Source organism: Gopherus evgoodei, chromosome 3 (assembly GCF_007399415.2).
Source record: "Gopherus evgoodei ecotype Sinaloan lineage chromosome 3, rGopEvg1_v1.p, whole genome shotgun sequence".
Taxonomy (NCBI): Eukaryota; Metazoa; Chordata; order Testudines; family Testudinidae; genus Gopherus; species Gopherus evgoodei.
In genome coordinates this window covers 129,630,643-129,646,959 of record NC_044324.1, presented here as the reverse complement: position 1 = coordinate 129,646,959, position 16,317 = coordinate 129,630,643, and the positions used below count along the sequence as shown (strand labels likewise).

The 16,317-nt window shown below is 39.4% G+C and overlaps 1 protein-coding gene across 1 annotated transcript in view; it reads right to left on the bottom strand.

The window, feature by feature from the left end:
- The window catches only part of ARID1B (AT-rich interaction domain 1B), a 441,148-nt gene that overhangs the window by 298,690 nt on the left and 126,141 nt on the right, over positions 1 to 16,317 (bottom strand). The window contains 1 exon segment of the mRNA XM_030556641.1: positions 10,997 to 11,107. Within this exon segment, the coding sequence (XP_030412501.1) occupies positions 10,997 to 11,107 (111 nt within the window).

The following is a 16,317-nucleotide window of genomic DNA, read 5'->3' as shown; positions in this document are numbered from 1 at the left end:
CCGTAGGCAGATAGCAGTGAGAACTATCTCCTCTCACATTTAGTTGCTGGCTGTGCAGTGCAAATACTTTTTTGAAAAAAAAAAAAAAAAAAAGCTGAAAAGTTTTGGAGCCAAGAAGCTTCAGTAGTTTATAATACTTTACATCAATCTGGGAAAAATGGCTAACAAGTCACGTAGAGAGAATTAACACATTTAAATAATTAAAAATCGTGTGTATGTGTTCCTCCCTACCCTGTCGTTATCTTTAAAATTATGAGCAAAAATTATACCGTCAGCTATCAAAAAATGAAGCAGAAAAAAAAACAACACACTGCACACTGGCTAGGATAAGAGTTTGAGGGTTATGTTTCACTACTGTGACATCACAGCTGTGAAATATTCTTCATTAAAAAAAAAACACCCAATATTGTTTTTATAGCCTTTTAATCAATAAATCATCCACACAATGCTCCACAGTTGCCCTGAAAACTAAATTCAACATCTCTACCTTTTTTCCTAATGTTTCATGCATTTTCTTAACTGAACATTATTCAATATGCAAATACAGGAATAAAAATGATAGCTCAGTGGCTTGAGCATTGGCCTGCTAAACCCAGGGTTGTAAGTTCAATCCTTGAGGGGGCCATTTGGGGATTGGTCCTGCTTTGAGCAGGGGGTTGGACTAGATGATCTCTTGAGGTCCCTTCCAACCCTAATAATCTATGATTCTATGAAAATATTGTAAAATCCTGCAAATTAAATATAGAGGGAGATTATTGGAGGTTCTTCATAATATAAAGAAATGAATAGGGGGGAAATTAGCTTACTTCCAAAGACAGCAATATAATCTAAACTAAAGGGACCAAATTCTGCAATGCCTTATGCAAAACTAATTCATGTCAGTAGAGAATGTGTACTTAAAACCATATACAGGATACTGCAAAATTAGAAAGTTAGTCAGTTTAGTTTGATAAAGTCAGACCATGTTCAGATTCTGACTTTCTCCAGAGCTTTTTGTTAATGAGTATACTGGGCTTTGTGTAGCTTACATTTTATTAAAAGTAAAAATAACATTTTACACCTCTTTTTTATGCCAAAATATTTTAATCTTTTGTTATACTATACCAATATATGTGCAGGAATGCAACTTATGTTTTTATGACATGAAACAACACTAGATTTATCGTATTTATTGTGTGTACAGCAAACTTACTCATCGCTTACAGCTGCATGTTTATTAGTACATACAAATATACATATCCAGACTCCCACTCCCACGAGCATGTTATGTTACATCTCTTCACAACATATTAATTTCTTTAATAATCAGCAGCAAGGATACTTTAAAAGCTGTTTTTCCTCATATAATTGCCACCTTCAGAAACAGTTATGATCTGACACATCACGTACTGCAGTTTATAAATTCATGTCACTTAATCAATCATGATGTGAAATAGACAGAACAGCACATTTTCTTATGCTAATACAATTATTCGAATGTGCCTCAAAATTCAGCTCTTGCTATTGATTTAGAACAACAGTTCTCAACCTGTGGGCCAAGATGCCTCAGAGGGTCATCTGCAGTTATCTGTGGGGAGAAGGAGATCACAAACCTGTTTTCAATTCCCTGTCCCTAGCCTTTTGCTGAAGTGGGAAGCTTTTACAACCCAACTTCAGATGCTATTGCAGGGGCCTCAAACACACAGCCTGCCAAGCTCCCCGCCCACCCCGCCCCGGAGTTATTTCCTGTGGCTGCCAAGCTCCCCTCACCCACCCCCCCACCCCCCCGAGCGTCGCGTCCCTGCCTATCTCAGGTGCTTCCCGCCGCCAAACAGCTGTTTGGTGGTGCTTAGCTCTTTCCTGGAGGGAGGCGGAAGGAGCGCGGAGCCGCGCACTCAAGGGAGGAGGCGGAGAAGAGGTGGGTCAGGGGCAGGGATTTGGGGAAAGGGTTGGAATAGAGGCAGGGAGGGGATGGAGTTGAAGTGGGGACGTTGGGGAAGGGGTGGGAAGAGGCGGGGCATGGGCGAAACCTTATGGAAGGGGTGGTGTGGGGGCAGGGGGCAGCTTTTGTACCTTTATATGAAAAGGTGTCAGGGATGCCGCCCTCAGACGAATGTATTAGTCCTCATGTGGCCCTCGTGGTGATTTGAGTTTGAGATCCCTGTGCTGTTGTGTACCCCCATACAGCACTGTGCCCATTCCAACAGTACCTCCATTGCTGCAATGATGTGGGACTGGCACAAAAAACTCTTGTTGTACCTAAGAAAATCTATTGCAAGTGGCCAAAATTCAGGGTGTCCCAGAATGACAGAGGCAGAGAATCCTTAATTCAGAATATGAATAAGTCACTGAAATGAGGTAATTTACTCAGCAACATACAGAATATCGCATGTACACTTTTCATACTTATCTACACTATATTTTGCTGTTAAAGTAGAGAATCAATTTTGGATTTCCTTACTAACGGGGGAGACTAAAGGGAAGGTTGCTGATAGTGAATCCAACATATGTGACTTCAACACAGTGAGAAATGGTTTCTGAGCGTGCAGTAGTACAAAGGTATTAGATTTCAAGAAAACAAATTTGAGGGAAGTTAAGAGAAACCTAGGACCCAATTGAAAAACCACTGTCATCAACAGAACTTGCTACAGCTCATTGTGCTTGAAACTCTGCTTATTGATCAGGGTTTCTATGCATGACCATAATATAAAATAAACAGATCATGAACAGTAACCATGTGTTTATATTTATCATTTGTATTGTGGAGGCCTCAATTAACATTGGTGCACCAGTATGCTAAAATGCTCCATAAGCAAAGAAGATGACCCAGCCCCTACCTTATCTGGAGCTGACAATCTTAGGCCCTGATCCTGCAAGCATTTACACACATAGTGCCATTGCGTTCAATGGGACTATTCTGATGTGTAAGTGTTTCAGGACTGAGACCTAAGAAATTTTGAAAAGAAAATCATGATTAGGTTACTGGAAGACAACAGAGCACTGCCTATCATGCTGACCAATCCCATTCCTTGCACTCCACCTGTCTGTATCTATCTGTTGTCTCTTATACTTAGATTGTAAGCTCTCTGGAATAGGGACCATCTTTTTCTTCTGGGTCTGTACAGTGCCTAACACAATGGGGTCCTGATCCATGACTAAGGCTCCTAGGCACTATGATGAGTACAAATAAACAAACAAGCAAACAAAGGACAGGTGGTGGTGGAGAAGGAAGAAAAGGGAATCTACTATCTGACTTCTGATATTGCTGGTCAGAATGAGTTACTGGATTTAATCAGTGTTCTGAGGCCATCCTTTAGAACGGTTGGTACTCATCAGTAAGGGAGTCGTTCCACAGAACATGCTCTTACAGAAATACTTGTGGTAGAAATAAAAGAAAGAAAAAACCTACTAACAGTGTCTCAGGTATTTCCCACAATACTATTCCAATGAGCAATATCCTTTTGTCTTATTGTTCTATACAGTGATCTGAGTGTGCACACAGGAATAAACAAACATAGGCCATGGTAAAAAAATCTGCTTTCTGACTCAAAACTTACATGTTATCAAAGAGACAAGGAAAACAATCACACAAATTGTGGCCAGGATTGTCAAAAATCGATGTATAAAGTTAAGTTCCTAAGTCCATACTTAGGAACCTAAGTGTCTTGATATTGAGAGGAACTGAGCACATGCATGCAACTCCCACTGAATTCCATGGGAACTACTGGATGCTCAGCACATTCTGAAAAATCACTTACAGAACTTAATTTTAGGCTTCCATTTTTGAAAATGTCCTAAAGCTCATTATGGCATTAAGTTTTAACTATCCCCAAGTTCTATTCATGGCTATTCATGACTCTGAAATAGCCTCCCTCTACAGGCTTTACAGTTCACATAACTTTTCCGTGTCTAAGTTTTCCCAAGTGTTAAATGGGAATAACAGTTTACCTGTCACAGAGGGTTGTTGTGAGGATACTTTGTAAAGTGCCTTGAAAACAGAATATGCTAAAGAACTGCTTAATATTGTTTTACACTGCTCTGGCACTAAATGTTATTTTCCATACTTGTATAGCAGGCATAACATTGCATTTTAAATATTTAAAATAAACATGGCCAGTTCATCAAGTAAAAGCATGCATCCCTGAAAAGCATGGAAAACAAATGAATCACTAATAACAGAATAAAGGAGCTAAGAGATCTTATCTACATTTGAGTATCATGATTATTTTACAAGCAAGAATACTTACTTGAACAATAAATGTTTCAGTTTTTATGGGTGAGATGTACTCTTTTGCAGAGGGCTTGCTCAGGGTTACTCATACATAAATTTAAAAATATTTTATGTACAATTGGAGGACTTAAATTGAATTTAAAGGAGGGCCAGGATTTCACCCTTTATTATAAACAAGTGAGTGATTACAGTATGTGCTGAATCAAATTCATCCCTAGTATAACATCATTGACTTCAATGGAATTGTGCCTACTCACACCAGATCCCAGTATGCTGACCTATACAGTCATACAAACAAATGTATGCACATAGAATCCATATTAGAATCAGCACCTAAATATGGTGCTAGGTGCTTTAGAAACACAAGAAGACAGACAAGATTTTATTTATTTATAGATATGTGTGTGTGCATGTGAGCGTATAAACATGTTCTATCTTTATTATGTGAAATGGAAGAGGAAGAAGAAAATAAAAGGCAACAAAGTTCAGCTGGGGATTAAAATAACGTTTTTTTAAGTAGCACCATCAAACTTTTCAACCTGATGTATAGTGGCAGGGGAAAGCATTTGAGAAAGCTTAGTCACTTCTCTGTAGCTTAAAGCTTTTTCCCCTTTATTCCAGGCTTAAACAGAGTTCAGTGGGGCATCAAACTGCCTCAGTTTTAAATTACAGTCTGTACTTTAAAATAGAATGCATGCACGACATGTTCCTGAAGCTAGAGGGTGGGAGTGTTATTCACTGAAAATTGAAGGCTTGTTGAGTCAATAATCTTCTTTCACAGAGTAACAATTTTCAGCTAAAATTTCTTGACCCAAACAAAGGAAAACAAGATCATTCAGTTATTTTATAACACTGCAGGAGAAAGCAAAAGAAGAGTGGGAGAAAGACACCACTCTCATCGCTCACTGTGTAAAAACAATGGAAAAATTTCATTCACAAGTATTATATATTCCTATTTTCCTCTTTCTTGGATTTAACATATTTCCAAATAGTTATTTTCAGCTCAAGAGGCGGATAAAAGTAAATAACCAGAGGCTACAATTGCTACCATGCACTATCCATGTATTTATCAGCCACAGGCTACATTTACCTTCTATTACCAAGAACCAGTTTACTGACCTTTCTTCAAATCAGCAATAACATTCTGAGTTTTCTTAACGACACTTGAATTTTTATTATGTTTTCTTTTTTTTCTTTTGGTTTGTTTACTTGCAAAGTATCTATCTGGACTACCAAATAATAGAGTCTCTATCACCAGCTTTCCCTTACTGCTGCTGACTTCCCCTTTCCCTACACCTCTGTAGTTTATCTCCTCTAATAATAAGTACACCTCTACCCCAATATAATGTGAATTCGGATATAACGTGGTAAAGCAGTGCTCGGGGGGGCGGGGGGACAGGGCTGCGCACTCCAGCGGATCAAAGCAAGTTCAATATAATGCGGTTTCACCTATAACGCTGTAAGATTTTTTGGCTCCTGAGGACAGCGTTATATCGGGGTAGAGGTGTATGTGTATTACGGTAGCACCCAGAGGTCCTGATCCCACTGACCGAAGCCCTGCATAAATATAATCCAAAAGTTTACCATGTACAAAATGAGAGAAGAGTATTATTATCCACTTTCAATTACATATCCGAAATAGCACTGGAACTTATTTGTCTGGTCTACGCAAGACTTCAGTCATTTCCAATACTTGTTCAGGAAAAGCCTTTTGCTGAAAAAGATTCAGTGGTGGTTCTACTTCCCAGTGTAGACAAGACACTTGGTTGCCATTACTGCACTAGATATTTCTTCCCATCAGATAAGCATCTACTTGAAACTCTGCTCCACGGTCCAAACCCATCTAACTTTGCATTTAAGCCGCACTATTCACTATATTACCTACGCAGAGAATCTTGGAAATCCAGTTTTCCCCAATAATATGACCAGTTCAAAAATACACAGTATACAAAGAATAATTGCTCAGCATCTTAAATGCCCCTTTGTGTAATGCACAAAATACCAGAAACGTTAAGTGGTAAACAAAACCACAGAGGAATAATTCTTGTGTTGTCCACACTCTCAAATGTAATAAAACAAGGTTTACAAATAAAACTTTACTCTGGAGGTGGAACCTCTGTAGAAGTTTGTGCACCCAAACTTAAACATGATTCAAAGATCAGAGTATTACAAAAGGTACAGACAGCATTCTAATTTCATGGTTCATTACTATTTTTATTTGTTCATAAAATTGTTGAGTATCCATTAAAATAACCCAATAAAGATATTAGATTTTAGGATTAACCTGAGAAAACAGAAGTTAAAAGGCACAGACGATCTAGTACAGCATTTTTCCATTGCACAGCAAGTGATGATTATCATCTTTCCCCACTCACCCCAAAGGAAATATCTGATATTGAACTGATTCTAGATCTGATTTTAGCTAAAAGACTAAGAAGAAATGTGTTAGGAGGCTGCTTGCTGTACAGTATAGGTTAGTGGCCCACTGAGCTTTGGAATGCGCTATGAGGGTAGCCATCCAGTTTCCTCTAGGGCAGTGGTTCCCAAACTTGTTACGCCACCTGTGCAGGGAAAGCCCCTGGTGGGCCGGGCTGGTTTGTTCGGCCGATCACTGCTCCCACTGGCCCCGGTTCACTGCTCCAGGCCAATGGGAGCTGCTGGAAGCAGCAGTCAGTATATGCCCCTCGGCCCGCGCTGCTTCCAGCAGTTCCCATTGGCCTGGAGCAGCGAACCGTGGCCAGTGGGAGCTGCAACTGCCTGAACCTGCGGACACACCAGGTAAACAAACCAGCCCGGCCCACCATGGGCTTTCCCTGCACAAGCGGCGGAACAAGTTCGGGAACCACTGCCCTAGAGGCCTAGTTTAGAGTACGGGACTTGAAGCTAGTGTAGGAGAAACTCGTGTTCCAAGGCAAGGTGATCTTAGAAGAGTCACCTGACCTAGTACTCAGCCAAGCAAGTTGGAAACTGGACAAAAATAGGACCTTAGTGAAAAATAAGATACTGCATCTGAGAACTTTCCTGTGGAAATCAGTTAAAAACTAATCAAATAATAAATGAACTCTCCATTTCACCCCCATCATCCTAGCTACCTCACCAGTGGTGAAAGTTTATGAAATGACACACACCACATGCAAAGAGTCTATAGCTAATCTAAGCTCTGCCTATAACAACCACGTTGCTGATGTATTATTACGGAGCCTTATCTGCAAAGCCAGCAGAAAGGTAAGGGATTTTTACCTTTCCAGCAATCACAGAACTGTGTATCTTTTGTCACTATTCCTTAACTTTAAATAAATCTCCGTAGTAGTAGCTATTCTCCAGACGTTTTTAATCCAGGGTTCTCCCCCCTCCTCTCCCTCTGCCTAATAGGGAACAGTTTCCATTTATTACTTCCTTTCCTTCACAGAGAACCAAATACCCAGGTTTTCTCAAAAGCCTGGCATTTCCTTCCAATTATGACCAAAACAAAAGTGCCGTAAGTACTATTCTACGCAACACTTCACTTGGACTCTTAGTGACTCCACATAATCAAAACCCTCTAGGGAAAACCCTCCAGATAGCTGAACTTTTAAGAGAAGGAAGGGGAACTTTGTATAGCACCTGATGAGCCATTAGGAGTAGCCAATAAAACTATATTTTGTTTGTAGACATTTGTTACCAACCCACATTACAAATTTGTCTGCTTTGAACTTTATGGGGACATTCATACCAGGACTTTTATATACAATGTGTGAAGGAAATGGAACAACTATTGACCTGTTTAGCAGTGCTTACTATGACACTAACCTGTTGGAAAACTTCCAAAAGGATGACACAAATCAGGTTTCAGAGCTGCAGAAGGTGGTTAATTCCTCTTGAAATCCATCAAAGCGGAAGCCTTTTACCAGGGTCAGGGAAAACCATCCAACATTTATTATTTGGTTTCTGTGTTCTTTTAGCTCTGTGTATAAGTTTGCTACGTAACTTAGAGCGAGCAGTTATGATGTCATCTAACACCCTTAAGAAGTAAACTATAATAGGTAAATTGTATACTATGCTATCATGAACTAAAACATAACTGAATGTTATTATTAAAAACACAGCAACCTTGGCATTATTTGAGACTAAGATAGCCTATGGAAACTTACTGACTACCCTCCAGAACAGCATTACAAAACATATTTTAAAAACAGCACTCCAAAATGACTCCTGAGCACCCAGTTTTAAACTAGAGGAATTTGGGGAATATCACACCAGAGATGCTGGTCACAGGTTTTGGTAGCTAGACAAAAACTGGATACAAAACGTTACTGTTCAAGTAAGGAGTGAGGGAAGCTGGTGCAGGTGGAATAATATGTTCAGTCAATTCTTACCCCCAGAAAGAACCACGTTACCGTATTTACCACTCCAGCATCCTTTGGACTCTGATCATTCCTATTCCAAGTAATATATGGGCTAGTGTCATTTTGATCCCAACACAATTTCAGAAGGACAAGTACTTTTTAATAATACAAGAATGATTTTCTTTCTGAGATTAAGAAGGTGGAGGATGGTTCATTCACAAAATAGGAAACAATGTGTGTAAACATGTAGGGTTGCTTTTTGTTTTTAGAAGGAATGAAAAGAGAAAAAAATCTTCCACTCCATGTTAGTCCCCCTCTTCCACTCTTTTAAAATAATAGGATTTTTGAGTGGATGAAGCAGACTTGTGATTTTTATCAAAGTTTTTAATGGTGAATTCAATGAATAAAGGTATTTGTGATCAAGTCACAAATTTAAAGCTACAGGGCCAAAAATTTTATGATTAAATTATAACACCATCAACTTATAGTTAGAATAATAATGAACTACTGAATATACCAAACACATAGTGATGCATAATATTCGATACTCTTCTCATACTTTGGTGATGGGGGGAGGGCTTATATGTGGCTGGTAACTCCTTACACTTTGTGGAGTAAGGAGACATAATCAACTACAGAGAGGGGGAAAGGGCCTGCCCACATCAAAGTTTTTAAATATGTTTAACTTTGCCAAAACAGTTCATGTCCACACTATCTGCGATGTATAACTGACTGTCAACAACCATTTCTGAGTTAGTCTCAAAAATGGTTTACTGGAAAAATGCTGAAACTAAAACCAGTTCAAAAGTAAGTGGACAGCGCTGTTTAAACCTATTTTCATAGCTCCTCTACAAAGCACACATATATCTAAGTGTATAAAACCAGGTGGAAGGAATTTATGGCATACATACTGCTGGTCACCGTCTTATGTTTTAAAAATGAAACTTTAAAAGCTCTAAAAATATGCTGATTACATAGTCTTTTCTTTAACATGGGCTTAAAAACATCTGTAGAAAGGACAGATAGGTGATTTGAACAAAAGAAAAACCTACAAGGTGGGAAAAGACTTAGCTTGATCAACCTATCAAGTGGAGTTGTCACAACATGAAACAATTTTATGATAATTGTCTAGTTCTGAATATTTGATTGATTGGCTGCAAATTCTTCCTATGCTTTTAGGAATGGATGGTAGCATCATATGCCATTGGAAAAATTCAGTAAGTTCTTGGATTTTTCACATATAACTTCAGCGTCTAGATAAGTTAAGCACACTTAATTTACCGGCTCTTCAAATGGGTCCCTCCACTAATTTAAAATGATTACATGCCTACTGAACTGTAGGAGGTCTCTTGGAAATATCCTACAGTTCAATGCAACCATATTCACAGCCACAAATCACTTGATTTAACTGATGTGCCTCTTCTAACCTAAAAATATTTAAACTGGTTTAAGTTTGTGTGGGCACCTGAAGCTGATTTACTTCTTATAAAACAACCAAAGGTAAATGGGAACACAACCAAAATATAGTTTGCATCTTACAGTTGGCATTTATCAGGACACTGAAGACCTCCATGTGCAGATAGCCCTGATGTCTCTGATAAGTGTATCAATTTATTGGTGTTAGTCTGTTTTTTTCAATTATGCATAAAGCTAATACAACTAGGCAAGGTTAATTTAACATGATGATCTATCACAAAAACTCAAGTGATAATAACCAGACCAATATAAAGCGTTACTATCATTCTGACTAATGTAATTCTTTAGACTCCACCAATAGACTAAAACACAATTAACTTGTGAAAAGATGTGTGCAGTATTTTTTGCAAGTGTCTCATACTATGCTGACAACTAAAGAACAGTGTTTGGGATCTGGAGAGAATAACTCATGGCAGTGTTGCTTCCTTACTTATCCCTACAAGGTCTTTGAAATAAAATCAAAACATATTTCAGGGGAGAAAACCCTCAAAAGGAGGAGTCAGGAGTTCAAAAGACCCTGAATAATTCTCTTGTGTATGACTACAAAACCAAAAAAGCTAAGAAGGAGCTCTTTCCTCTCCATACACAGACAAATCTGGGTACAAATTAGTGAATCAGTTACAGTCCTGAACCAGTTCAAGCTACGAACACGAACACACACACAATATCTGAATCTGACACTGACAGAATAAACTATACTTAATACGGCAAACTGTGTGATGGCCACTAAACAAATTAATACCAAATGAATTATCTCAATAAGAGACTTCCTTCAAGGGATACGGGATTATCCTAGATAATATATTGATCATTCACTGTAATCAGTTTTCATTATGCTTTTAACACAAATGTGATACTAAAATTGTGATATATTGTCATCCCAAAATCTCATCCACATATCATAGAGACAATAAGATCTTTATAAAATATTTTTCATTTTAAAATAATGTACTACTATTCTACAACTGGCACATTAATTTCTTACTGGTAAGCTTGATGGTCTTTCTTGCTGTATTAGGTTTAAGTCTTCGTGGTTAGGCTTTCCTGAAGCTATAGGGGGTTGGGATCTGGTTCCATAGCCTTCCTGAGACATGTCCTGCAAGAACAAAATTATAAAAACACTATGGTTATTCATATGCCACAGCAGTCACAGCTAAACCCTTGTGAAGGAAAGGTGAAGAGATAATGATTGACTTCTGATCTGTCTTTTGTTTATCAAAATTTTGTATTAGACAAACCTCCTTTTTCAGTGGAATCATCAGGTCCAACTGGGTGCCATTATGACTTCAGTGTTTTATAAAGAAATAAGAATCACAGAGTCTAAACAGAGTTGTGCGTCCATTTCTGTTCCTCTGGTACAGGTTAAAATAACTAATTAAATACTTTTTTTTTTTTGGAGAGATTAAGAAGCCAAAATATTCTCCAGATGATCAAATATTCAGAGCAAATCTTTAGCTGAAATACTGAACCAGTTGGAAGATCTTACAATATTGGATCTGAGAATGCTCGATAATCATGCTATGTAATCAGACTCCACCACCATCCCGACATAGTTTTCAAACATAAGCTGTCAACCCATAAAACCTTCTCTGCAACTGTGTGAAATATATATATGGCCTAACTTTCCAGAAAAGAACTAGAGTTGATCAGAGGTACATCTATGTCTATATCAGCAACTTACGTGAAAGTCAAGAGGCCTTCCTAAGGCCAGCACACAAGCCTAAGCAGTGTTACATAATGGCGTAAGATCACTTACACCATGTAGAAAAAATACTCTCTAGATGCAGAGATAATCTCAGCCACTATACTTTATGTGTAGAAGTCGGTAACCTAAAGTCAAGGAGGAGGACAGAATGTGAAATGCTTATTTTAGCATGTGTAACTGGCAGGGAAAGTTGAAGAACCAGTTTCTGACTGTGCAGGAAAAAAGTATCACACCTAAAAGGTTTTTCTGTTTGTTTCATTTCATCTTCAGTTTTTTTATTTCTCCCCAATTTGTAAAACAGATTGCTGGCTTAAGTTGTTTTTGTTCCCCTATGTTACAATTTTGATAAACACCTAAAAGAACAATTATTTTTAAAGACTACGTTTTTTGGCTTGAAAGTGTATCTCAAGATTCTCTCCACCCCACCCTCCCCATGCTCTAAAAAAAATTACACTACTGCTACTTATAAAGGACTATTCTATAGCTAAGATTCCCTAGCCCAACAGCAGTTATTGACAATAGAGTGACACCACAAAACTTAGCTTGCAGAGCAGTAGTTTTCTGCCCCTGCCCTAATGAAAGTCTGACACAGGGAAATATGTGAACAACCATACTGTTTTCACCCAGCCATCTCTGTCATTTTGAGCTGTACTGCAAAAATGTTAACATTTTAACAAGGTTTAAAAACAAAAGCTAACAAAACTGACAGTCGTACGTAAACCAACAATAAACTGGTCTATCCATCATAAGCATGTTTCAAGTAAAATCAAGGAACACGTAAAAGGCTAGCACTTCAATCTGGTTACCAGCAGAGGGTAACAATTAGGTTTACGAGTGACAAAGGCTGATGGCTGAATCATTATTATCTACTGTGACACACACACTCTCCTGCTTTTTCCCCTCCCAGATTTCCACTTGTCACACAGCTCTCCTGCTGTGTAGACCAGCAGGTTCCTGTGGATTAACAGCGAGGTTTAAAATCAACAAATGGCACAAGTCCTCCATTCAGCAGCCTTCACCCTGTTACAAAGGAGCATAAAGGTGCAGGACAGCTTCACAATAGGCAAACAAATGAGCAAACCTCTGCTTTCCTTTCTGTTTAAGCACACACACAATCACACACTATTTGTGGTCACTGCACAGGCGTCAGTAATAAACCGGTTTAGAAAACAGTAGCAACAGTGGATTTGAACTGTGCATTCAGCATTCTATTTCCTTTTCATTCTCCCTTTACAGCCAACAAACAAGAACTACTTTAAAAAAAAAAAATCACTGAGGAAGATAAATGGGATATTCAATTTAGCAGACATCATCTCAGAAATAAAGTTATTCTTCATTCCAAACTGACACTGCTACATTAGGACAATTTTCCTGGGAAATGAAAGATGTTTTATGGTTTGAAAAATCAAATAAGAGTTATTAACCCCTTATGAAGTACCAAACATGGCTATGCCCAAACGTTTGCTGGGTCTTATTTAAAAACTCATTTCCTACTAAAATTTCCTGGGGGGAGGCAACATGTGTTTTCATGAGAAGCACAGAAGGACAAATTGAATCAGTTCTTGGTTATTCATTTGGAGACTGTCCATGGGCTGTCTTTCCAGACTGAATTGACAGCCCTGTAGACTTAAATGCACTATTTAGCCACAGATTATCTTAACAGGCATCAGGAGAGCACGCTTCCCTATAACGGCGCACCAGTGCTCTTCCATTCTGATCTTGGAGAGACCAAATCTAAGAGTGGGAAGAAAGACCAGCAGGCAAGACACAGAAGTGGATACTGTAGACCAGTGTTTCCCAAACTGTGTTCTGCAGAACACTGGTGTTCCGCACGATGTGAAGAGGTGTTCTGTGAAAGAATCATAATTTTAAAAAAGGGTCTTTACATTTTTTTTTAATTTTAAAGTTGGTATATTTGAAGCATAGTTTACAACTCTTTTTGAATGACTATAGTTTAACATAAAACTCTTTTTCCAGTTATTGATAGATCTCGTATTGAATATCATGGCATAAAGAGAATGTGGCACGCAAGCATGTTGATGTCTACCTCTTTCGGGCACATTTCACTTAGTGACGTCATACCCCTTCCACTCGAGGCTGTGCAAACAGTATGTAAACACCATTCTCTTTATGCCATGACGAAATAACATATACACTCCACACGTTCAAACCTGTGGGTCTTTATCGTGTGTGCGATAAGCACAACTAAATTAGCTTTGCTAGAAACAATATAAATATTTGTGACAAAGGAATTTTGACAAAAATCAGTATTTCTAAATATTGTTACTAAACCTAATAACCATGGATTTGTGGCTAAAAGAAGGAACTTTGAAACAAAAAGCAAGTTCTTCTGGTACTCCAACTGTGGCCGAAATAAACGAGCAAAATACTGTGACACTTCAAAGTGAAGATGAACAATCACAGTCTTTTGTTGCTGAAAAATCTGTTAGTACTAGTGAGTTATCCAGAGTGAAAGGATTTCCACTGAAGTATATTAAAAAACAAGAAGAAGCAGGTGTTAAAAAGACCGAAAAGAAAGTATGATGAAAGTTATTTGTCTTTTGGTTTTACGTGTGTTGGAAATAAAGACGTTCCTGATGCGCAGCTAACAGTTAATTGGCTCCTGCTAAACTTCGTAGGCATTTGGAAACCAAGCATGCTGAATACAAAGACAAAGATATAAGTTTTTTCAAGAGGCAGTTTTCCAAGACTCACTTGGAAATTGTAAACTTTCCATGATTAAAATTGCTAAAACAGACAACGAAAGTGGAACAGAGGCATCTTATCGAGTAAGTTACCATATAGCGCCTGCCGAAGAAACTACTGGAGAAACGCTTATCAAGCCTCGCACAAAAGATGTTGTAACTTGCATGTTGAGTGAGCAGTCTGGTAAAAAAAATTGATGCTGTATAGTTGTCAAATAATATTGTTGCAAGCCATATTAAATATTGTGACGGGTTGGGACTCACCACTGTGGCGCCTCCTACTGGTTGCCTCCAGGAATTAGCTCAGTCCAGTGAGCGCCCTCTCCCAGTAGTGTCCCGTGCGTCGTCTCGCTTTTGGTTGGCATGTGGACCCGTGTTGCTCCCAACTTGCGGTGTCCTCTTCAAACCATGGCCCTCCGGCAGTGCCCCTTAGTCCATCCTCACCCCCTTCCAGGGGGAGTCAATCAGCTGTCTCTCTGCACCACGGCCAATGTGGGCAACTACAGCCCCAAAGTCACATTCCTTTTGGCAGGGGGTTGGTGCAGCCCCAGACGGCCATTCCCATCGGCCAGGCAAAAGGGAAGGGGGGACCCAGGCCCGCCCACTACTCTGGGTCCCAGTCCAGGGACCCTCTAGTGGCAGCCATCCTGCCCTCCTTCTCTCCCTCCATCTGTCCATGTCCCTGAGTCACTTCCCCTTCGACCTCTCGCACCAGCTAGGCCCTTCCCCTCAGGGCCTGCAGTCTGGCAGACACCGGACTGGAGTTCCGTTCTGCTCCCCTCCAGGCCTGCCCAGCACTGCGCTGTCCCAGGTGCTAGTCTCCCAGCTTTGGAGACAGACCTTGCCCTATCGAAGGCCTGGGACAGACTGCCTGCTCCGTCCTTAAGCAGCCTTTTTATAGGGCTGAGCCTGGCCCTGATTGGCTGCCTCCAATCTGGGCCCTGATTGGCTCCCAATAACCCCTTTTCTTATTGGCTGTTCGTCTGCGCAGGCCCACTGGCCTGCTGCAGCCTAAATTCTCAGGGAATGGGGAAGCCACCCCACTACACAGATCTTGCCGATGGCATACAAAAAGAGCTAGTTTGCTGACTGAAAATTTGCCATCAGTATTTCAGTGCAGCTAGATGAGTCCACAGACATTTCAGGACTTGCTGTGCTACTAGTATTTGTCCGACATAGATTTAATAATATTATTGAAGAGGACCTGTGCTTATGTGAATCTCTGCAAAGCAACACAACTGGAGAAGAAATATTCAATTGCATTAACAATTTTATCAGAAAGCATGAAATTAATTGGGGAAAATGTATTGATGTATGTACTGACGGTGCTCGGGCAATGAGCAGGAAGATGAAGGGAGCTGTAACGTGAATCGTAAGTGTGGCACCAGAAAGCACTAAGAGCCATTGTGTTCTACACAGACAAGCACCTGCAGCTAAAAAAAATACCAGCGTATCTGAAAATTATGCTCAATGAAGCAGTACAAATTATCTAGTTTGTCAAATCTCGACCACTTCAATCCAGGTTATTTAAAATTTTGTGTGAGGAAATGGGTAGTCAACATAAAGCGCTTCTTTTACAAACGGAAGTGAGGTGGCTATCCAAAGGAAAAGTGCTTGTGAGGCTTTTTGAGCTTCATAGTGAACTACTGGTATTCTTCACTTCAGATAATTCAGGACGAAAATTTAATGGCTGTCTGACAAATTCCTCATGGCTAATGAGACTTGCGTATCTTGCAGACATTTCTGCAAAATTAAATGAAATTAATCTGTTGCTGCAAGGAAAGAATGTGACTATTTTTACTACAATGGATAAAATTTTGTCGTTAAAAACGAAACTGCAATTCTGGGCATCTTCTGTAGAGCAGAGTAACTTCGACTGCTTCCCTACAGTACATG